Raw genomic sequence first — 24,946 nt, forward strand, 5'->3', positions numbered from 1 at the left:
TTTACACAATCGAACGGCATCTGATCCAATTTGCTGATATATCTAATACTACGCAATGAATTTTTGATTTTTTTCAAAGATCGTTTTTACTCTAAAGCACTTTTTATGTGTATTCGTATTTGTAACTGTTCTAATTGTGGACAGCGATCAATAACATTCTTTCTACAGGATTAAACCCAACATTTGGAAAGAATTCGTTAAAGATTTCCTCTAATTAACGTTTCATTTAGCGAATCAGTATACACAGAGAAAACACTGTTAAGTATAATATTCTTAGAAGTAATACGGATTTCCTTATTTATTTGGTCATGGTAAAAAGTAAAAATTTAAATAAACCCCATCTGCTATTTTAGGTAGGTATTGTGTTTTTGTTGGTTAAAATTTAGACTTTACATATTTTACATTTCATTGGTTGACAGTGATGCTTTGTTAACTGCAACTATTTAGTCAACGTATCGCAGGATTTTGACATTAGTTTTTTACCAAACATACTTATCCCAATATGATCAGCATTCTTTCGAATTGATCATCAGACAGATCACGAAGTCAAAAATAATTAAAGTGAACTGTTTAGATGAATGAAGTTGCCATGTCATAATGAAAAATCAAGTTTGAAAAATAATTTTCACACGCGGATTGCAATAACACCACCTAAAACGATTTCGGCTTCCGCGGTTCAAAAGACGGCTGCCAAAGACAGCACGACCGAGACCATAAAAGTTAAATAAGAGGATGGAATTTTCACACGCAAAGTGTAAGACGTTTCCTCGACAACACCGTAAACATGATTATGGTTGCTATATATTTATGACCCATTGTTGACAAGATTGATGGCAGACAAACAAGATAATAGATTATAAATTACTTCGCCCATGCACCGAAATCAATCAGTTTCCATTTGAATACGGACAAGTTAAGAAGGCTACATAATGTCATATGCAAGAACTAAATGTTCACTGGCTGGAAAATTCTGTCAAAGAACGTCTCCAATCTTGGGGTCTAAAAAGCAACATAAAAAGGTTAATCGATCGCTAAAGACTTTCAATGAAAGAAAAACGGCCGCAAGAAATTATGAGGATTTTGACCATTCCGAAAAACAAGATCATGTTTTAAAACGAAACACTTCTCTACCAAACATTGCAAGTATATGTGATATGGAACTTTATTCCAGTCCTTGGTGCAAAGATGTCGGACATCCTCAGTGCAGTATAAAGAGATCGCAAAGTTTAGAGTGGGAACCAGTCAGCGCATTGTTCACGGCAATTGCTGAAGATGACCTTGATGAAATGGATAAGATATTACAAGAATATGAAATAGAACTCAACTTCCTCGGTACTACGGGTATTTCTTTTCTTCATACGGCAGCATTAGTAGGAAGCACAAAAGCTCTACAACTCCTTCTGAACTCTGGCGCACAAATAGACTATGAAGACATAAACAATCGTACAAGTTTAGAAATCGCTCTACTAGCCGGTAATTTTGACTGTGCAGCTTTATTGATAGAGAATGGCGCTTGTATGAATAAAATTGTTGATGGTATTAAAGTTTTTTAATCAACAAATGTAGTCAATAAATTAGATTTTGTATTTATGAATTATATTGTACATAGCTATCATTTATGTAATATGGCTGTAAAACTATTTATGATTCTATGAATCATTCAATGAACTATGATTTAATTAGTATACTGAATGATGTTTCATTGACATTTACGGCATTGGGGATTGCGAACGAAATTTGGAAAACAATCCTGAAGGTTTTCAAATACTAAGGTTGTTATTAAAGCGGCAGTTTCACCCAAAACTTAGTCTCTTAAATGAGAGTCTTCGTTGTTCAACACTTCGTGCTAAATAATTGACAACAATTACGAAGAAAAAACAGAAACTTTTAAATCTTGAAACTTTCTTGGGAGGGCAGCTGCCCCCCCGTCCTGCACGCCTATGTAAACGTTGCAGTCTACCTGCAGTGTGTGTAACCCTCCTCCCCCACTTTTTGTGAAACATGTCGGTCCATAAACTGATAGAAGACGAAAACCCTGTGTCCGGTTAAAATTGCGAGCTTTCTCTGTCAAATATATAGACGCTAAAATGTCGATTTCCAGTCCAAGTACATAAAACAACGCCCCTAATTTTTTGAATAAGCACACCGCTGTCTACAACAAGTGAAACTTAATGTTTGTTGAATTTTCGAGTATATACGTATAAACATGTTTTTATCCATAACGCTGAAGTAAAGAAGAAATCAAAACAAGATTTGATCACAAGAAAGTGTAAAAAAGCCGATATAATGAAAGGAAGGATGTTCTCAAGATGTTGAATGAAATTAAGTCGATGGAAATCTATTCGAAGTATTATAGCTAAAAAACAATATCATTTCCTCAAAACTTCTTAATGAAAATATTGCGCACAACTCTTTATAAAATAAAAATGACCAAAAAGTGTAAACTTGCAATGTTTTTATCGTAATGTAGTTGTTATCAAAAGAATATTTCCAAATATAGTGAATGAACTAAAAAGTGACAATAATAACAGGATTTCATATGCGTCAGGTATTACAGACTAAGTAGGTGCAAACTACTTGAATGCAAATATAACACTGCAGGACGATCTTATCATTCTTATGTGAAATACCAACCAGGCAGTCTTGTTGCTGGAATAGCCTAGCATGTAACTTGAGGCAAGCCATTGACACCTGATTGAATAAAAATAGTACTAAACCCAGTGGGGGTAAGAGGTGGGAATCTAACATACGCATTAAATAAGCTCTCCGTAAAGCATTACAACGAGTGCATAGTTCCATTTATAGAAGCTGACTCTCTGGATGAATTTCCAAACTGTCAACAGCAAGAGGTTGTTCGCACTTTGTAGTACACTTGATCGGAAAACCATTCTCTCATATTAACCAATTTAATTGTTCATGTATCCTTACAATCATCGACATCTCCAGTTTAAATGATTTCTCCGGCATTATGCTTTAATTCGCGTTGTTTGATGATATGAAAATGCTCGAGAATATTCTTGATAATTCCTCGATCAAAAGGATTAAAAAATTTTCCAGCAGAATCTTTCAAATACGAATAACGTTTCTGGTTGATTCTCTCATTACTGGTAAGATTTGCCAACATATTTCCAGCCTTCAAAGACAGAAATGGAAAAAAAACAATGACTTAAGTAGGAGAAAGACCTGCTTTTGCAAATAATTTAAAATGACTTGGCTCTGTCTACATTTAATTAAAACAAAAAATCTGCACACAACCACAAACACTCGCTTCCTAAACAGAAAAACAAAATCTTGCCAAAACTAAAACCAATTAAAGCCAAAATGAAACACAAGCATATTTGTTCTCCACATGAGAATTGACTATTGAGAATTTTAAGAAGAGCGAGAGAAGTAATTCTGTGAAATAAGCACCATAAAAAATTACGTTGTAAAAGATTAAAAATTGATACAACGATAAGGTCCAGGAAAACAGGTATGTCCGATACACATGTGTATGAATAATGATGACACGTCAAGTAAAACAGTTATAGAAATCAAAGGGGTACCATCTGATTTCAGTGTTTAAGACGTTTGGGACCGGTTTTAGGTAGAAACAATGAGGCAGTAGAGTTACTAGCGGCAACTATTCAAGGTTCAAACCATCGTATACAAAGCAAAAATTCATCATACGATTACAATCTTAGACGATTCAATCAATTCAGCACAACTACGTACTTACATGAACAAGCATCAAACATGATACACCAGCGCAAGCAATGATTGTCTCCAACATACCAATGATTATTAATATGTTAGCTCCATTGCGTTGGGTCAAAGTTACAGAAAAATATACCGTAATAAAACAACATAACAAGAGAGAAACCACAAATAAAAAGAACATAACTCTATAAAAGAAAATAAAATCTGAAAGTCACAACATATTGAAATTCAAAGCGCTTGTCTTTTTATTGTTTTTACAGAAAGTCATTTTGTACAAAGCAAGGAAAAAATGCATTTCAACACGCATTAAATAATCTTACCTATTGCGTATACCAATACAGTTATTGAGATAAGGACAATGATGATCAAATGTCCGAACACATCTGTTGCATATACGACAATGCTTGGAGCGCAGAGGCTTAACTAAACGACATGTATGACAAATTCGAGAAAATGAACTATCAGTTTTATCCAACCAGTCGTCACGAAGAGCAACCTGCACAATTGAAAAATATACAACAATCACGTAATGCAGCAGTTGCACCAGTTATACGTACGGAAGCAAAATCCGAATTTAGTTTTTGTATTCACAGCAGTGAGTTTTTTCATAGTTTAAGGCATTTTAAAAGTCATAAAACTAACTTTTTAGAAAAATTCACAATGTACAGTACATCTCCTGATACATATAGACCCATTAGTAACCAAACTCAGTTTTCAAGACATGTTAATTCATAAGAGCGCCGAGTAAATCAAGTGGTAATTCCACACAATAATACTTGTCAAAGACACTCAAAGCTGCCTCGCGAAAATTTTTACAAAATAGCCTTGATGATGCATCGTTGCCTTTAACTATATGTCGTACATTTTTTTATCACACTTACCTGCTTCAAGGAAAGTTTATAATCTTCAGTATCACGAGCCAAAAAACCAGGATCTCTCGTTGACGCAGAATAAAAAGATAGCCACATTGTTAAATTAAAAAAGATAAAAAAATGGTGAATAGAAGGCATCTCTGAATACGTCTCCGGAATAACCTTGAAATCAGAGAAAATTATAGAAGAACTGAGAAATCAAGATTTAAAATCGATATATACTTTTGCAGCAGTACGTATATACACAATAAAGAGTTACCATGTAAAAGTAAATAGGATATCCAATAAATATAATATTGACCAACACAAATAAGAATGGTGCTTTTGATCTACCTGGAGGACCAAGAACTAAATCACTAAAAATGAAACAGAATTTTAATAATACTCAAAAGGTTTAGAAGTTAGCAAGACTTTTTCTGCATTCACAAAAAAAAATTGAAAGACAAATGAATGAAGATCAAACCGAAGAGTGAATTTTATATATCTGCTTTGTTGTCGGTAAAGATAATTGGCAATGTCTTCGTGATTTCTACCCATAGCCAACATCAAGGGTGTTTTCTGATTATAATCACGTTCATTCATTGAAACATCCTGTCAAATGAAAAAATTGTGAGAAAAACTTCTAATCATAATAAACTACTTAATTAAGCAGCCATGTCAATCAAATTATTACATTATTGGACTTATAACTACTATCAGAGACATATTAGGCAATTTAAACTGAGGAAAGAGGTGTAGACAAGGTCAGTTGCACAATATTTCCCGGAAAGTCAGGTAAATTAGATCATCTAAGAATGAAAATATACTGATCGCACACCTAAAAATGTTAATTGGTACGTCCATGATTACTTTTTAGCTAGAACTTGTATCATAAAATGTTATGGAAACACTATCCATTGATTATTATGGCATTACTTATAAAATGAGATTAATACTATGTTTTATAATATGATTCAAACATCAATAAAAACATAACAACAAAAAAAAGTCAACACAATTGAGTCTGATCGCACTACATGGAACATTAAATGTGCAATTTTTCAAATATTAGTTTTCCATTGCATTACATTTGGCTTAATAGAGTATTTGCTTTATGGTGACTCACTGCAACATCTTTTGCAAAAAAATGCACATTGTTTTTTCTCAACTACTAATTCACACTTTTCATACAAACCATTACAACTATGGAAACATTAGTTTTTCTTTGCATTATATTTGGCTTAATAGAGTATTTGCTTTATTGTGACTCACTGCAACATCTTTTGCAAAAAAATGCACATTGTTTTTTCTCAACTACTAATTCACACTTTGCATACAAACCATTACAACCAGTTCTTGTACAGTCAATAAATTCCCACTGAGACATGCCAGATGAAGTGGAGTCTAAAAGTAAAAACAAGAACATGATGCTATAGTTATTAATCCTATATTCAATAGTCAAAACTGGAGTAAAAAATTCAACATAAGTTCAAATTTTACCTGACCAACTTTATCCTTTTGATTTGCATTAAAGCCAGAATACAGAAATAACTGAACAAGGTCACTGTAACCTGGATGAAATAGTAAATAGTTGTCAATGAAATTGTTTTCTCAAAGCACTAAGCTTTAGTATGCTTACTATTCTATGCACATCATTTGTTCAATTAGGTATAATGTGTAAAAAATAGATGTACTCATTTTTAAAAATATGCATAGTCAGCTCAATATTTTTGGTGCAGTATTCATATACCGTAAATGCTCGAATAAGCGCCCAGCTTCCAATAAGCGCCCCGCTTCGAATTAGCGCCCCCCCTAGGACTCAAATTTTGAAATAAGCCCCCTTCCAATAAGCGCCCCTTCCAATAAGCCCCTCGAGAAAGGCGGGTTTTGCTAAGCGTCCTCTCAAATAAGCCCCCACCCCCACCCTTCCCCGATAAAAGATGAACTTCGGTACTCAGTTCGATACACAGTATTTTTAATTTTTACATCGGTAGCGGACATTCGTTAGAACTCAAAATCAATGTTCTTCAGAGGTTTGCTTCTCATTTGCTTGATTTCAATATCCATGTGGGCACATAGGAGCTTTACTTTATCAAGTTCCTCGTTAAACTTTGCTCCCAGTCGCCGGCTTCGTGTTACTGCTTTAAAAGTTCCTGGAACAACTAGGCCGTTTTCAAGTTTTCTTTTTCCAGTTACTTTTACCTCCACCGCATTATGCATGCCCTTTTAACGGGCACCAGGAAATCGCTTGGAGAACATTTCAAGTTTCACAAAATGTTAATGTTGCTTTCTAGAATGTTAACGTTTTCAAAATTTTCATACTTATGTTACAGTTAAGGTCACAAGAAATAAAATACCAGTGTCATTTTCACGTCAAAATCCGAAAATGAAATAAGCCCCTTCCAATAAGCCCCTTGAATTAGCCCCTCTCGCCTCCAAAAATTAAATAAGCGCCCCGGGCGCTTATTCGAGCATTTACGGTAAGTATGCATGTTTTGCCACATGTGATGTTAATTGTTTTCTGTAGATTATAACATGCATGGATGAATAATGGCTCCACAATTATCAATGATAACTGAAGAGGATACCCAGGACAGAGCAGCCTGGAGAAGTCTCATAGAACTGGGTCTCCGGCAAAGACCCGCTACCCGAGCAGGACAAAGCGGAGAAAGGTGACCAAGGTGACCAATTATCAATGATAACTATGTACATCATTGGCTATGATTTCCTACCTTTAAATGCAGCCCAGTGGAGTGCAGTGTCTCCTTCTTCATCAACAGCATGAATATTGGCCCCTTTACCAATAAGATAACTACAAAGGTCAGCTTTTCCGAATTGAGCTGCTATTATTAACGGTGTGCATTGTTTGTTATCAGGAGCATCAATTGGTATGTTATGCTGCAATAAAATATCAACAATAACAATATGTCCTTGTGAGCACGCCCAGTGAATGGGCCTTGGTCCATGGTCATTCTTGCTCTGCTCATTTAATGGTGCTCCTTTCTCAATCATTACTTCAACAATTTTTGTATATCCTCCAAGGCAAGCCCAATGAAAAGGTGTGTGCCCGCTACAGTCACGTTTCTTCAAAATCTCATCTCCTTTTGCAGCAATAAGTAACAAACACATTCGAAGATCCCTGTGCAAAATGTAATTTAAAACATGATCAAATTTTTACAGATTTTTGTTCCCCTAGGGATATTAGAAAACTAAATATTCGGACAGTTTGAATTAATTTCCTAAGAGCAATCACTGGTGAGATAGAGTTGTATGTTTTAAATTAAAAACACGTCAATTTTCAACACAAATCTATGGTGATAGTCAAGTGACTGGTTGACTAAAGTTTTACCCCGATTTTGCAGCTTTAAAAATGTCCATTTCTGAAGTTTTGTTGTCTTGCTCATGACAATGATCGTGACCATCATTATTCGCTCGACACTTTTTTACCATCGTTAATTAATCATTAACCTGTACCACACCAGAATATTTACCATTTACTACCACTAGCACGTACAAGCCATGCATTTTTAGGCATATTTTTCTCTATTATGTTTTAAAGAATTCCTTAAATTATTCTTAAGTTTCCTCAGATTAGTAAGGAAAATGATTTTTTCCGTCGCAAATTGGCACAGAGACAGTGTAATCAAAATTTACAAATATCTAACTCTGAAAAGTCGACACTTCACCAGTCATAAATACTTTTAGAATCTTGTAAACTCAATAAAATATCTCGTCTGAAATTATGTGATTGAATGGAAAACCAGAACAAAATTCGCAAAATGAAATCATTCGATTCTAAGAATTAATTTAACATTTATTATTCTAAACAAGATATGCGCAGACGCATTGTTAACCAACACGTTTTAGTTTTACTATTGATTGCCATGACCATTGCGTCCCGCGTGGCGCGTGATTGACAAGAGCATAAAAACAAGCTACAGAAGCAAGGTTTAACGAAGATAGAAGAGTATTATCGAAGAGCGAACAGTCACTTTAGAGTTTGAGAAGGCAACATGGAGCGATCAAATGATATTTACACAATTGGGCGTTTGCAAGCTTTCAGTGATGCTGTCTCAGCAATTGTGGCCACAATACTTATTCTTCCGCTGCAAAAAGTTGATAGGTCCAACAGTAGCGATTTTGAAGCTTATTTGAGAGGCCATTATAGTCTTCTTATTATTTATTTCATTGCATTTCTTGTTATTTGTTCCGTCTGGGAGGCTCATATCATGCGATGGATGGTTATCTGTAGAGTGGACGACATTCTTGTTTGTTTGAATATTATAAGCTTGTTATTTGTTTCATTTTTGCCGTTTGCTGTCCGTCTTATTAGCAAATATACGTATCACAAAACACCGTTTGTACTCGTCTGTGGCATAATGCTTGTTTTGGAAGTAATTGAACTTCTTATGATATGGTATTCTTTTACTCGACATGAACTTTTGCGTGCTAGATTAAGAAATGCATATCCTTTTGAAATAGAGCTAAAGAAAAACTATATTATGAAACGAAAGATATTGAATCCTGTTCTCTTTATCCTGGCTGGTGCCTTGAGTTTCGTGAATGTTAAAATTTCGTGGGTTCTGATTTTGCTTGTAATCATTACACCATGCATCAATCGTCTGCTTGATATGATTATTTATAGATCAACATTAGATCCTGAAGAGCAACGTGTTCTTATTTATGAGTATATCATTAGCAAAGAAAGAGTGGAATGTTTTACTGATGGTGTTTACTCTATTGTTGCCACATTCCTAGTTTTAGACATCTCAAGTGATCATTTCCCTTCAAAAGAAGATGTTGCAGCACATGGAGTAGAGAAGACTTTATCAACTATGAAATCAGAATTTCTGACATATGTTGGTACATTTGGTCTTTGTGGTCTACTGTGGTTTGTTCATCATTCCCTGTTCCATAATCTGGAGAAAATGAGTTACCCGATGGTGATTATGAATAATATATCACTGTCATGTGTTGGAACATTGCCGTTTCTTGTGACCATCTTGAACTCATATGCTGAAGATGAAAATAAGTGTGACAGATATGCTATTCAGTTTTGTTGTCTAATTATTGCTGTTGCTGGATTCTCGCAGTTTGTGATCTTCACATTAGGACTTTGTAACAGCTCAAGATATATAGACTACCATGTTATTCCTTGTGGACCCCAGAATATTAATCATAATTATCTTCTCATAAAACTATTGATTATTCCAACAGTGGCCACAGTTATATTTTGTGCAAGTTTTGCAAGCAAGTTTGATTCATATATTACATACCATGTGCTAGTGTTTGTAACACCTTTGATCTTCATTTTTGTTAAGTTTTTGTATGTCAAGTTAGTAAATAATCGACGAGAAACTATGACTATTATTCGTAATGAAGCACTATGGAACAATAGATGAAATGGAAGTACCCCCTGACCATTTGAACATTTAATTTGGCTTCATGAGTGCAATGAATTGTTGTATCAATTGATGTGTGTATGATTTAATAAATTGTTAAAAACAGTTAACGTTTTTAAATGTGTCAATTATGGCCAGCCTCCTTAAAGCCTAAGACATCTAGAGACTGCTTGATACAAAGCCTGTAGTTACATTAGTCATATTTTGAGCCAATAAATTTCACCATGTATCGGAAATTCATTTTGCAAATGTCATAATAGTAATATTCATTGTTTTCAACATTTTCAGCTAAATACTATCGATACAATTTTATTGAATTCAATAACTACAAAAATAAGTTCTTTATACGTAGTCATTGAAACTATTTAATTGCAGTCCAATTTAAACACGGTGAATATAGAACATTTACTTTCCGATTAACATTGTCATCTTTCTTATATAAAAAAAAGAACATAACGCTAAGAAGTAAAGGGGTAAGTTAAAAAAATGACCTATTTCATTGGGCAATAATAATCAAACAAATTTTTTAAATTTATTCACTGTGTTTTAATTAGAGCTGCAATGCAAATGATAAATATACACATCCTTAATGTACGCGCGTCGGTCTTGAATGTCTCGAAAATTTAGAAATTGCTACAAATATACACTTCAGAAATTCTTCTAACATTTTCTAAATCTAAATTTCCATGGTAATGCTGTACAAATTAAGTATATTACACAATGGAGAATTTTTTCAAACATGGTTAGCTATTTACGGTCGTCAATTCATTGAATGCACCTTCGAAGCACGCCTTTAAATCTCGATAAGAAACAACCAAAACACTCTGTTCATCACGTGATATTAAACAGATCTTTTCATGGGAACCAGAATCAAGCTGTAAGAAACACAGTCGGCTTGCATTAAGACAATTTCCCTTCTTCAATTGTACAGTAACAACTCAGTTAGTAACTTTCTTTGTGTATTAATTATTTTAACGTCACATACTATCTAGAAAAAAACTGCTGCAAAAATATACATTAGTATAAGATAAATCACACTCCAAAACAACATGTTGTACATTTAAGATTCGAGTTACATAAGCAAGAGACAAAATCTAAAAGCTTTTAAATCTTCTCTCTTGCTTATACAACTCGAATCTAGAGTTAAGAAGATGTTTTTTGGAATGTTTTATCATATATTTCTTTAAATTATTGACTGAAAAATGTCTTTATATGATCATTATGTCATTAATGATTTTCAACTTTTCAGAACTTGATTAAAACCATTTTTAAATTGGTCAATTTTAACATTTATTTTAAATCGTATTTGGCTGCAGAAATGCCATATCGATAGAGCAGCGATTTTTCAATGAAAAATGATTGATTCGATTTCTTTTAAAATCTCTTTTTTAAATGAAAAAGCATTTTCATAAACAACCAGCAATTGAAATACCTTGTTCAACGATGTAATTATATGAGACATGTCAAGCCAAGGTTCGCCAGTTTCAGTTACTTGATGAAATAGATGATCCCGAAACAATTTGACCAAATACCGATCGCCAGTTTCAGACCAACTTGGATCCATGTTGTATCTACGTACGTACAATCATTATGTATTAAATAGTCACTCGAATAATTAAAATAATATTTATGTTCAATAGTTTTAAATTTGTTTTGTCTTCAATTGAAGATCACTTGCTACAAAAGCACTGCACAAAGGACATGAATTAACATGAATGCTTACTCTGGTCTTTCGTTGATGCTACCCATCTTGCAAAGCAACCGAAAGAGACGCCCATTTTCCATTTCCTACATGGAAGATTAGATTGTGTGAACAAAACCTCGAAATCATACACGTATAAAAATTACTGAATCTGTTTGTTTCGCTTGCAGCAACAAATTCCAAACAAATGAAGACGGAAAACACGATCAAAGGACTACATAAGATGTAATGCAAACATCCTTTACTTTTATCGACTAAATCAGCAAACTCATTAACGCATGCATTAAAAATATACCTTAGCAAGTTCACTATACAGAACATCACATCGTAATTGAGTGGCATCTAGTTGAGTATAAAACCTTGCACCTATCATTGGCATGACGTCATTTATACTTTTCACGTGATTAGCAGGTGGTTGACGCAGGAGATACCTTAAAAAATAAACATTGATTATTTTAAGGGAATAAAAATAAATCACATTTGTGAACGCACTGTTGGGCAACAAGTTTTTCAAAATGCAATGGACTTGATGTGCTAACGACCAACAAAATGACAAATACAATTGTATTTCACAAACTCACATAATTAGATTTTTTAAATCGCTAGAGTACTTCATGTTGATTAATTCGACAGACTGTTGTACATTCTCGCGGTTAACAGCATGTAGTGAAGAGCACGCAAGCATCAGAATTAATCTGCCAAATGCTAGAAGATCTTCGTGCTAAGAAACGCAATAAATTTCAATTTTAAAGTAAAAAATATTATACATACTGCATGATGAATTTATACGCAGTTCGATGTACTTTATAATTTTTTGATCTCACCTGAAAGTGTTGTGTCATGGACGAGGTAGTGTTAGTATCCAGGATATCAAATATTCCACATCCATTTATCCTCAATCTATAAGATTGCAAACACTATTTTTACCACAATGAGTGCACAATACAAAACAAAACAGTGAAATCGTTTACCGATAAACTAATTATGGTGCACAATTACTATGATAGAAAACACTTTATAAAAATACATCAACAATATTTCTCTCCAAAGAGAACAACCAAAAACAGATCACAATCTTATCAATACACGTTTGTAGATGTAGATCGTCCAGGTTTGTATAGTCCTGAGAAGGACGGTTTTTGTTGTTGTTGACTGACGTTTCGACAACCTTAGCGGTAGTCATCTTCAGAGTCAAAATGGTTCAAACCATTTACTTTATTACAATCTTATCAATCATACGTAAAATTTAACGACGAATTTCCACATTGTTACTATACAAAGCAAACGAACATTTGTTGAAAATGACAGCACCTTGCATTTGGAAGAAGCAAAATTTTTGAAGGTTCAACAACCCTACATGCCATCATCATGGAGTGAATACATCTTAGTACCGACGAAATTTGGATGATATAATTCCACAGCAGTCTTTCGGGCATGATTTGTTGTCGACTTTGAGGGGCAGGGGAAAATGTTTTTCGAACCGTAGGTATTTGAGCAGTATGTGCATCAGCTTTTATATAGTAGCCATTTCGAGTTTCTGTGAAATGTTTCTGGAGGATAGTTTCTCCGCCCGGGTGATAGTCGTAGACAAATACCAAAGCTTATGAAAGAAATAAATTATTCAAATCAGTCGAATCTCTGAATTTAATCAGCTATACTGCCAAAACATTACGTATAATTTATCAAAAAGTTGTCAATTAAATGTGGCCAGAAATGAAAACAAGAATTTTAAATTCCCAAAGTTTAGCGATGTTCCAACGAGGCAATGACAGTTAGAACATCTTGATTTCACAAAGAGAGATAATCGTCATGCAGTGTCTACTTACAGTTGTCATCGAAAGCTTTAGTTGTGAAGATTTCACGGAGTTGGATTAAATTGGAATGCTGTAGTTTTCTCCATTCGTCAACGATACTTTTAGCTTTAGGATTTGTTAGTCGAACACCTAAATTTTACATTAACGTTGTTATATATACCTGTATGTAATAGTTTTGAATAGTTTTTGTTTACTACACGCAAAACTTGATGTGACTAAAGTCAATTTTTTATTTCTTTACGGGAGGAATATTTGTTTGATAATCTAGATCGATAATGATCGATAATCATAGATAACGATGGATAATCGTAGATACGTAATCATAGATAGTCTACTTATAAATTTGCAAACGTTCTTTTTAGTATCTAGTTAATGTATCGTTACCGTAATCTTAACAAGCCCTCAATTGAATTTACATTGTATACATAAAATTAAGACTCTAAAGTGAGCTTCAACCAAGAAAAACAAATGGAATGGATTAAAAAATACAATCAACGATTGACAATACCATGTAGTCGTCTCAAAACATATGTTAAGCCATCTTTTGAGTTGATGCACTTAAAACAAGTAGTAATGCAGCCAAATGTACGACGAGACTGAAATGAAATAATGTACGTAATGAACATAAGACCAAGATTATTGCTGATGATTATAAATGCAATAAAATATGACATAGTTAAACCTGGATCCAACATTGATAAATAATTAGTGAGGGGAGAATGTAAACGAGGGGGGGGGGGTGTTAGTGGAGAGCAAAAACTAAATTCTCTTTTTCAAGAGCAAAACATTTCTATAAAATTTGACTGATGGAAAGGACAATTGGATTGGCGGAAGATTGATAATTGAGACGGTTATATTCATGTATTTATGTGTTTTAATCATAATCACAATTGATTTCAATACAAACTAATAAAGTAGAACATGTTGTTATACATGAATAGACTACCCCCTCCCCCAAATTATCAATCTTCCACCGCCATTGTAACATAACAGGTGCAAGCTAAACCCTGCAATATCATTATTCAAGTGATGACAAATGTGATATGGACATTTCAAGATTGACAATGGATACTCTCATGATGACATGAAGTACTAGCTATGCAACACCAACAGTCATCATCATACTAACATAGACAACATTGACTAAGGAGTTTGCATACTAGCTAACATCTCAACATATCATACAACATGTAATGAGACATATAACTCAATGCATAAATATAACTCTACTTGTTGATTAGAGATTGAGTCCATTGGTTCCAAAGGAACTAAGGAATGATAACTGTCAACTTCCTGAGGAATACCTAAATTTTTTTTATACTATCAATGATGTATACCTTGTACATATAACAAAACAATAAATTGTCAGAGAGGCATAATGCTTACTAAAATCTTCAGAGCTTAGCTGCGCCAAAGTAGCAGAATGTTGATTTAAAATTTCCTGTAAAACATGTAGCGTATAGCATGTAGCCATTTCTCCATAGATTAGAAAAATGTGATGTCAAGGCTTCTTTACGTAAAAATACATGAATTTAGAATTGCCCTTGCATACAAAGTTTAGAATTTGACTAAAAAACAATTCTTTATTACCAAAGCCACTACATAATATCTTTGATAACTCATTGCTGAGGTAATTATTCCACTATATACATACCTGTCGTATTTGTGATGAAATAAAAAAGGAATTCATATTTGGCTTGCTTTGTAAGTTTGCTAAATGACTGGGTGTACTAGGATAAACATGATATGAAGGTAGAACCTAAAATGGATATTCACATTGTGAGCATTACGTACATACCATACGCATTTGTTGTGAGATGTCACTCAATAGAATGCAACAAAATGTATTTAAATATGGATAGCTTTTTCACATTGTCACAGAAATACTTGACACTTGTTTTGCAATACATCTTTGGGCTATTTTTAACATTATTATAGTTAATTCACCATATATACATACTATGGAAGGTTCTGGCTGCTGCGATTCAGGATAATAAAACGTAGTCCCACCAATGGACTCTGACTGTACTGCATGGTTCTAACAAGAAAAAGGATATTATAATTCCAAAATCAGAATTGATCATAACAGAATTATCATAGAATATTATAAAGTACCGTTGCTGTTGGCAAGAATTCATAGCCTTGATTTAGAGCAGAGTTTCGCAAAACATTACTTCCTTTTTGAAAGTTTTCAACTTTTTGGTTGCTAACCTAAAATGAAATAGATCTTAAATAATAAAGTACTTTAGTGAAAATAATTTTACAAGAGTTGATCTCTTACAATTATCAAATCTTCGTCTAAAACAAGAAAAATATTATTCTACCTCCATGCCTAGCGACATTCCTCCAAAACGACTCGCAAGTTTGCTAGTTTCAGTATCAACAGTATTAAAATTATTCGGAGAGTCGTTTGAATAACCACCAACTGAGGGAAGGACCGTGAAACCTTTTTCACCTATAATTAATTATAAATTATGTTCAGAAATAACATTCATATGTATAAACATCAATATTAAACATATAAAACAGAGGAATTGCTAAATATATGCGATCACATTATTTACAAGACATTTAAGTGGTATTTGCTGGACGAGAAAATAACATGTTTACCGGACTGTGAAACTCCAGCATGCACATATTGACAAGCATCTCCATAAAAACATTTTCCATCCGTGGCAAAATAACGGCATAAAGAAGCTTTCACAGGTCTGTTTGAGGTACCCGCTTGCAGCTTGCTCATTTTTAGGGTGTAAAAATTTTAAAAATACTTCATTCTACTTTGAGTAAATCGTGTCTGCATGATATTTGGTGCAAAAATTCATCGAAAAATTTCAAACGAGTTATTTACGTTCCCGCCACGGCGCCATCTTTGTTTGTCCAAGTTCTATATGCGTGCGCATGATTCTATCATTTGTGAGTTGTTGTTTATCAAAGATTCGAACAATTATCATTAATAATTACTTAAATCAATAGACACATTTTCCTTTGTTTTTTAATTCGAATCGGTGTCATTAAACACTTAAGGATCAATGCACAAGGACATTATGACTTAACACAATAAGTAATTGTTATTTATCTTTAATATTGTAGTTATGATTATCAGCACTGCTTATGTGTTCATGAGCCATCCCACCTTTGTTGTAAGAACTTCAACAAGCAACAACGTTTTTGCTGAAATTACTCCCAAGACTATAACAACCATAGACCGTTTTCTGCTATACATTTTGAAAAAATACATTCATTGTTGTTGTGCGAACGAAAAGGTCTTTATGATTAAAGACTCGTTAACCATCAACCTAACAATCATGTTTACGTGGTTCTTTACACCTTCCTTCATGATCCCTCAGCTTTTCGTCAACTGTACATCGGTAATGAACACTTGTATAAAATTTTGGGAAGTTTTCAATTAGAGCTACCGACAGCAGGCTTTGCACGCCATATTTAAGCAATCCACGTGGTTGCACGCTAAGAAAAATCAAATAATTTTACTATATAACAACCTAAAATACAAAAATTAGCCATGTCTCTTTATGTTCGCACAAAAAAACTTTTGCCAAATTTTGAAGACAATCAGACAAACAATGACTAGAGTTCGAAAGTACTCACTGAGTTTTCAAGAAAAAAAGTAAACTCCACTACGTACATCCTATTTGTAGGAAACTACTTTGTACAATATGCGAGTTTGCACTTGTTTAACATACGACATAGATTTAAAATTGAAAAAGAACGTTAATTACAACGTATATATGTCAAAATACAACGTTTTAATCATAATTCAACGTTCAGTATCATGAATATGACGAACAGGAAGCAATTGACATCAAGGTGTACGTTCATTTTCATTTCCAAGCTCTAGTTCAATCAATTTTCACAGTAGAGTAGATTTTCTTAACAAACAGACTTGCTCCAATGTATCCAAGGGTTCCTAAGAAAATACGTAAAGATGTTCAGTTACTAGCTCCAGCATACCTGGCAATGAATACGTTTTAAGGCAAACTAAAAAGTATCATTATATTATATTTACCGCACATAATGCCAAGGCTAACGCTAAAGAGAGCCATGTATCCAAAGTAAAAAGTAGTTTGGAAGAACCCGTACATTCTGTAATAAACATGAATAATTTGTGAGCTTTTATAAAGGAATTTGTGGGACATAAAATAGAAGTTGTTGAAACAGGTTGCACAAATACTTACTTTGTTTTGAAGAAGAAATAATAGAAGGAGTATAAATATACATATACTGCAGTTGAACCAGCTGACAGAAAAGATGTCCACTGCCTGTAAAATGAATATTAGAATAATTATTATATAATTTATAATAATTTATAATATATAATCAAATCAGTAAGGCCGCTTAGGAGAATGAAGACAAGACGTACACCCCTTTGTTCCCACTGTAAAGATAAAGATCGTTCTCTGAAAACAACGTACAGTGAAACACCATTTATATAGCATTACAGGAAATAATCAATTAATCGATAATAATTACTGAATACCCCGAAATTTCAATAATTAAAGATTGTCATTTTGTCCTGTTATGTTATTGATCGGAAGAAGTCATATTTAATATGAACATCCGGAGGTGATAAATATTTTCATATTAAGATTTACTTTCAAAATAAAGAACTGCGGTGGAATTTTTTCTTACCAGCGATAGTCTTCTGCATTCAGCAAAAAATATGTGCAAACAATGGTCACACACATCGTTACGACGATCAAGATGAAGAACACCAAAAACATGAAACCAAACACAAAATAGACCTTGTACGCCCAGAACGAAGTAAAGATAAAGTACCTAAAAATAAAACGATTATGGTAATATTTGAAAAGTAAGTCATATTTTGCGAGAAATTTTGCGAGTAAAATGCTCATTTAAACGTTGGCGTAGCTGATCTTTTCTTATTTACGAATGTTGGTCGATTTTACAAAAAATACCTTCATCATACCACTCTGGTTATTCTATGTACTTACATTTCAATGAAGATCGATCCAAATGGCAATATTCCACCAAGTATAATAATCATTATTGGTTCCATAAACCTATAACAGGAAGATCAAAACTTTAGGTTTTACAACTGAATTAAATATACAAAATATTAAGGAGATGGGAGTTGTACGATGCATTAAAGAGATGGAAACAACAAGATATCACATAGATCAAAGCTACAAGACAGAAGAGGAACTAGTCGTGAAAATGAGCACTTTTTAGACACAAAAAAGACAAATCCTGTAAAATACACATAATATTCCACATTATAAGAGGTCTAACCATTTTTTTTCGGGAATTGGTCTTGGTACGGTGTTGACTCTGCATGGATAATCGGGATTACCAGAAATATTGCGACCCAGGACAGTTCCAATGAGATTCAACGGTAATATAACAAATATACATATTGCCGCCACGGAAAGCTGTTAGATAAAAGAATAAAGACTAACTGACAAAAAAAACCATTGACCTATATTTTACTTCGAGTAATTTGTACTTAAAAAAGAGAAAGAATAATGTATATACCATCAAAGTTGTTTGTTACGATAGATAACATTCAAGCATGTCTGTACTGGGATATTTTGCTTTCCATATACAAGTTTACACAGCTTAAACATTAAACTCATTTTGCAATGTACAATTTAAGATGATAAAAGTGAGCTTAGAACTGGTTGAAAAACCAATGTAAATGCAAATTATCGTTAAAAAACTAAACACAAAATCATCGTACACCCCCCCCCCCGAAACTAAAACTATGACATCATATTGCTTATCACTCATCACAACTGTGTAAATTTGTGACTCTATACGTTGACAAGCGACAGAATAAAATAAATAAATCAGCAATACCGCATTTTGTTTACAGATAACTTAAAAACAATTTCCATCTGTTATATTTTGAACAATTAAAATTAATTATAACTCACCATTGATGTGAATGGAATTGCTCTGGAAGCCCGATAATAAATGGCGACAAAATTGATCAAAAATACAGTTCCACACACCATCATTGGAAACATCGCCGTACTAAAAATCATTTGTCGGATCCATCCTTTGCCTGTATAAAATAGAGAACTGTTTTTAGCCTACGTTAAACAAACTTTTGGGGCTTTTATGGTAAACAAATCTAGGAATTTCGACTTTCTAGTAGCGTTCAAAGAAAGTTCTTACCACTTTGCCTTGAGTACAACGAGCCACCAAAATATCCATTAACAGGTGCCGTTGCGGCATACACAAATATACAAGTTGTCAATATTGATCCACGTCTAGTAAGAAAATGAAAGAAATCTTAAAGAAGTTTCTTAAATAACCTTCTGTTTGGATATAGAGATATGAATTGTTAATTTGTGAGTATATTCTCACAAAAGCTTCCACACGTACATACATATAAGAAAAACATTAAAGACAAACTTGAAAGAATAATCCATTTCAGAGTTACATAAAGAGATTTAGAATAATTAAAAGTATCATAGCTATGTAAAAAAATGAAATCAAATTAAAACAAATTCACTGTTTTTTCTTAAATGTATCAAAAAGGATATATGGATTTAGTAATATTAAGTGAATGGTTTCAGTCCATGTATATCGTTATAAATTTACAGATGTTGACCATGCAGGTTAATGCAGTTTTCATTAAGTGAATGGTTTCAGTCCATGTATATCGTTATAAATTTACAGATGTTGACCATGCAGGTTAATGCAGTTTTCATTAAGTGAATGGTTTCAGTCCATGTATATCGTTATAAATTTACAGATGTTGACCATGCAGGTTAATGCAGTTTTCATTAAGTGAATGGTTTCAGTCCATGTATATGGTTATAAATTTACAGATGTTGACCATACAGGTTAATGCAGTTTTCATTAAGTGAATGGTTTCAGTCCATGTATATGGTTATAAATTTACAGATGTTGACCATACAGGTTAATGCAGTTTTCCCTTGACTCAGTTGATGACTACAACAAAGGGTGTCCAAACGTCAGTCAATACAAACGTCAATAATCTTTCACAGGACTGCACTAACCTGGACGATCAATATCTACAAACAAATGAGCATCGCGTGCGAAAAATATGCATACGTATGTAAAACTAAAAATACAAGCATACTCTGTGTAAAGATCGCCAATAATAGTTGAAACGATGACCAAAAATCCAACAAAAGTCAAATGATATCCCGTGCCAATCAGAGAAGAAAAAAACATGGGATATGATGCTCCGCGGAATACATCGCCATGAACTTGCTTCCAGCCGTATTCGTCACCCAAATCACGTTCCTGTGTTTTGAAAGTACAAGAGGTTATTTGCCTTTCCAAAATTTACGTGGATAACACTCTTTGGATAGGATGAAAAACTAGCATCTATGGGTAAATCTAAGATACGTAATTATATCTATTTCATTTAGTAGCGAGATCTTTTCGCAGTTTCATTGAACATTTTGGTGGTGAGTTTCATTGAATATTTTCATTGAGCATTACCTCTTTAAATATAGGTAGTTCCACAACACACATTACTTCTTTAAATATAGGTAGTTCCACAACACACATTACTTCTTTAAATATAGGTAGTTCCACAACACACATTACTTCTTTAAATACAGGTAGTTCCACAACACACATTACTTCTTTAAATATAGGTAGTGCCACAACACACATTACCTCTTTAAATATAGGTAGTTTCACAACACACATTACTTGTTTAAATATAGGTAGTTCCACAACACACATTACTTGTTTACACAACAAACATTACTTGGGGAAATGAGTGCGGTAAGCACAATGATCAAACCTTCTAAGGTGAATAGAGGAAGCTATAAATAACATTTGGAGTCGTGAGTAAAGTATGCTACGTATAAGGCAAATGGTTTGACTGCAAGAGTATCGTTACATCTTCGTAGATGTTGATCGTCTTGTTTAGTGCTGTCCCTTTAGTTGATGTTGTTGTTTACAGATGTTTTAGCGGTAGTCATCTTAATGTAAATGTCAGGTTTGCCATATTTGTTTATACTTCATGACACATTCAATTCACACAATTGTGACACACTCATTCATCTTTGTAAATGTAGATCTCATAATTATTCATAAAATGCAGAGTAAATTTTTCCATGCAGTAATTTTTCCATGCAACCATGGTAACATTAACAAACCATATCATCCAATTCATCTTCTTTACTGTATCGTGCATAATCTTTCCTCAAGGTACGCATCAAAATCATACTGACTAAACCCACCAAGAAAATGACCATCATAAATGAGTTAAAGATGGAAAACCAATGAATCTAAAGAGAAAATAAAACTATAGAAACTGGTTTCATCAATGGAACCTGGGTTTATGATTTCTATCATAAACCCAGATAGATATAAATCATATATTTATCATAAAATGATGAAGCCACAATCCTCACTTAGACAACACTTTGATACATGTATAAACAAACAGATATTTCTGATGTTTCAATTAGCCATAACGTATGTACCATAAAAGAAACGATCAACAGCCATAATATAATTTAACAATACTACATATTATCTTACTCTGTGTTGAAAAAAATTTGGATCAAGGTATTTTTCGTATCTGTTAGAAAATTTTACTGTGGATGGCTTCCATTTCACCTAAATACATAATTAACATTTGCATAAATAACACACTCGAAGTGATGCTATTGACTATGAATAAGTGTTTTGTAGACAAAAGTTACAAGAAATTGCATTGAAGGTCCCATTTTCAACATTCCTACATTGTTTGCAAGGATTAGCATTTTATCTTTTTCATTTTTGTGAATTGAGAAATGCTTCAAAATTTATGTTTTAAAAAAAAACATAAGCTTGTACACAACTAGACAAATAGTAAATGGCTCGTACTCAAGTAGATATGCCAGGATGACAAGCCTGCACGTAAATTGTTGAGGTTTACATCAGAGAATAACATTCTTGGTCAACAATCGTTGAAAATGACATACTTACCTCATAGGTAAATGAGAGTTTACTTCCAACAGAGAGCTTAGTTTTTGACTCACTTGTTAAATTTACATCAACAATCTAAAAGAAACAAATTTCAGAATACATTGAACACCAAGTGACATAATTCGAATAAGGGTAGTTCCACAACAAACATTACTTCTTTAAATATAGGTAGTTTCACAGAACACAATACCTCTTTTGACATGCAGAAATGTATATTAACCCAGTCACCTGATTGAAATTGTAACCAATGTCAAACTTTTTATGTGTCCAAATGTAATAATCTTTAGCATTATCAATTTCTCCAATAATTCCTATGATAAATTTTTTGAAGAAATATCAATATAACAAATGCATTGGTCTAAAATAAGACTCCACTAGTAGTAGAAACCTACAAATGACCAAAAACCCAAAAAGTTGAAATTTCAGTCACTGAAAACTTATAGATAAATATATCAGAATGGTAAGAGAATGTTTTCTATAAAGCAACTCACCCCATATTGGTAAGTCATCTAAAAAGAAGAACAATAAAGGTAAACATAAATTGAATATATTTAAGGAGAAAAAAACCATCTGCCTTGCTTACCAATATACATTTGATACCAATAATGATTATCGACTGCATATTTCAAACTTTGAAAAATCTCTTCATTCACATCCATTTCACAAACCTTTGACCTTGGCATGTCCACTGAAAAAGACATCAATGTTTTTGTCAACGAATAACAATTCACATCAATAATCAGTCAATACAGGGACGTATGTAAATATGAGGGGATCTCACATCACCCAAATCTTTATTTTGAGTTGCAGTAGAAAGAAGTACTATATTAGTCGGCAGAAAAAAAGATTCTTGATGAATAAACAACAATACTACAGATAATTTATATAAATGATAAATGAGAGTTAAGAAAGTAAAATTTTGGTATAATTAATAAGTACATTAACTAGCTACATTTAAATTCAAAATTGTTGACTTGTAGATGTTTAACAGTTGTTACATATACAAGAGGCACAGAGTTCAATCAATTACTGGAAGATCACCTTGAGATTACTGCGATAAATAATAAATAAATTTACACATTCGTCGTTAGTATTTAAAAATTAAAATGGTTTTGTACAAAAGTGGCCAGTCAGTTGAAAGGATTACTCCCGTGCTGAAAAACTTTCTAAGAATGGCCCTGAGTAAATAATTGTCACCAGTAACTGTAAGCAATGATGATATCACAATATTTACATACTCTGTCATAACTCTCACCTGTAAAATCAATATCAATGCCACTATACTCCAGTTCAACACCTTGGATTGCATCAGCAAGACTTTCATGGTAATGACTAATTTCTGCTTTTTGACCATGGCAAAATGGTAATGAGAAATATTTATAGGTTTCTTGACGATTATGGTAAGGTCCCACAGTATTCATCCATAAAAGAACTTCTTCTTTGTCTTCATACTAAAAACATTTTTCAATCATTCAAAAATAAGCGCATCATTAATTCAGAAAAGGAACACCATACTGGGTCATAAATATTGATTATTTTTTATCATTTTTGCAAACTCAATTTGCAAAATAAACAATGATGAATTTTGAATGACATGTAAAGGTTTTCCATTACAATTGTAAGTTTTAGTTAATCAAGATGGTTTTTAATTTCATGCTGAGGTATAAAATCCCAAATTCATATATTATACAATCAATTAAATAACTTAGAATGACGGTCATGGTGATTGAGTGTGACATTGGAACAAACTGGCAACACAAAGCAGAAAGAACAATTAAAATGTTTGATATCCTGATGATACTGAAAAGTTAATTAAAAAAATATTTTTGCCACATCAGTACTTGATACGAAAGATAACATGCAAACGACAACATCATTATACAATTTGTCCTTCCAAATAAAATAACCGTTAAATGAGAAATGTATAACGGTAATCTCTTTAGGTGATCAAAATCGGTGATGCATAGTATAAACAGTTCACGTTATATTTCACTAACAGACAATTGACCCACACTGAGGCAAAACATTCGAAAAATACAAAACATAAATTTTTGCTGCAAACAAAAATAAATATACTACAAGATAAGAGCCCAATAAAATATATAAATAAGCGAACTCTCTGCATTCAAGAAGGGTAAATGACCAAGTACTTTGTAAAACAATTTCAGTTTTAACCTACTTTATGATTTTGCTCGTCGCCTTTCACACAGTACAAAATGAACATAAAATTCACGAACCAAATCAACTTCATTATTTCGTGGATATGATAATAAACTATAAAAACATTTAAAGATGATACCAAAACTCTTTACAAGAACATTCCAAATAAGACTAAGGCTCGTAGGCACAAAATGGCCGCCACGTCTTCATTTCCCGGCATGCGCTACGACGCCACGTCAACGTGAAAATGAAAGGAGGAAAAGGAACATGGGAAAGGAGTAAAAAACCTTGAGGCTTGAGTCCATGGACAATGATAATGAGTTGAAAAGTTTGACAAAGTTGATTTAACCGTGCACTAGAATTGCAAATCTAATG

The 24,946-nt window shown here is 33.2% G+C and overlaps 5 protein-coding genes across 5 annotated transcripts; 2 read left to right on the forward strand and 3 right to left on the reverse strand.

The window, feature by feature from the left end:
• Positions 1 to 892: 892 nt before the first annotated feature.
• LOC124446270 lies at positions 893 to 1,685 on the forward strand. The gene has a single exon (XM_046997112.1). The coding sequence runs from the start codon at positions 930 to 932 to the stop codon at positions 1,551 to 1,553; it is 624 nt and encodes a 207-aa protein (XP_046853068.1). The 5' UTR covers positions 893 to 929; the 3' UTR covers positions 1,554 to 1,685.
• A 684-nt stretch (positions 1,686 to 2,369) lies between these two features.
• On the reverse strand, positions 2,370 to 8,157 carry LOC124446269 (protein S-acyltransferase 24-like). Its single transcript, XM_046997111.1, has 10 exons — positions 7,900 to 8,157; positions 7,283 to 7,689; positions 6,051 to 6,121; positions 5,892 to 5,954; positions 5,035 to 5,162; positions 4,831 to 4,927; positions 4,581 to 4,733; positions 4,020 to 4,195; positions 3,719 to 3,884; positions 2,370 to 3,133 (listed from the first exon to the last, which is right to left on the reverse strand). Exons 1-10 carry the CDS (start codon positions 7,998 to 8,000, stop codon positions 2,948 to 2,950), a joined length of 1,548 nt encoding a protein of 515 aa, XP_046853067.1. The 5' UTR covers positions 8,001 to 8,157; the 3' UTR covers positions 2,370 to 2,947.
• Positions 8,158 to 8,458: 301 nt separating this feature from the next.
• LOC124446677 (endosomal/lysosomal potassium channel TMEM175-like) lies at positions 8,459 to 10,062 on the forward strand. Its single transcript, XM_046997528.1, has one exon. It carries the CDS (start codon positions 8,564 to 8,566, stop codon positions 9,950 to 9,952), a length of 1,389 nt encoding a protein of 462 aa, XP_046853484.1. The 5' UTR covers positions 8,459 to 8,563; the 3' UTR covers positions 9,953 to 10,062.
• A 171-nt stretch (positions 10,063 to 10,233) lies between these two features.
• LOC124446678 (PAN2-PAN3 deadenylation complex subunit Pan3-like) lies at positions 10,234 to 16,331 on the reverse strand. Its single transcript, XM_046997529.1, has 16 exons — positions 16,079 to 16,331; positions 15,793 to 15,923; positions 15,584 to 15,679; positions 15,429 to 15,506; positions 15,123 to 15,227; positions 14,855 to 14,909; positions 14,699 to 14,772; positions 13,977 to 14,064; positions 13,481 to 13,597; positions 12,966 to 13,254; positions 12,479 to 12,554; positions 12,236 to 12,375; positions 11,950 to 12,085; positions 11,676 to 11,740; positions 11,385 to 11,523; positions 10,234 to 10,827 (listed from the first exon to the last, which is right to left on the reverse strand). Exons 1-16 carry the CDS (start codon positions 16,206 to 16,208, stop codon positions 10,696 to 10,698), a joined length of 1,851 nt encoding a protein of 616 aa, XP_046853485.1. The 5' UTR covers positions 16,209 to 16,331; the 3' UTR covers positions 10,234 to 10,695.
• Positions 16,332 to 17,054: 723 nt separating this feature from the next.
• LOC124446566 (transmembrane 9 superfamily member 3-like) lies at positions 17,055 to 24,798 on the reverse strand. Its single transcript, XM_046997409.1, has 17 exons — positions 24,591 to 24,798; positions 23,667 to 23,862; positions 22,995 to 23,099; positions 22,903 to 22,920; positions 22,640 to 22,722; positions 22,412 to 22,486; positions 21,983 to 22,060; positions 21,595 to 21,726; positions 20,559 to 20,725; positions 19,625 to 19,719; positions 19,381 to 19,511; positions 18,737 to 18,876; positions 18,439 to 18,507; positions 18,116 to 18,262; positions 17,662 to 17,745; positions 17,493 to 17,569; positions 17,055 to 17,393 (listed from the first exon to the last, which is right to left on the reverse strand). The coding sequence occupies exons 1-17, from the start codon at positions 24,660 to 24,662 to the stop codon at positions 17,326 to 17,328; spliced, it is 1,737 nt and encodes a 578-aa protein (XP_046853365.1). The 5' UTR covers positions 24,663 to 24,798; the 3' UTR covers positions 17,055 to 17,325.
• Between the last annotated feature and the right edge of the window lie 148 nt (positions 24,799 to 24,946).

This window comes from Xenia sp. Carnegie-2017, unplaced genomic scaffold (genome assembly GCF_021976095.1).
Source record: "Xenia sp. Carnegie-2017 unplaced genomic scaffold, XeniaSp_v1 HiC_scaffold_22, whole genome shotgun sequence".
Taxonomy (NCBI): Eukaryota; Metazoa; Cnidaria; class Anthozoa; order Malacalcyonacea; family Xeniidae; genus Xenia; species Xenia sp. Carnegie-2017.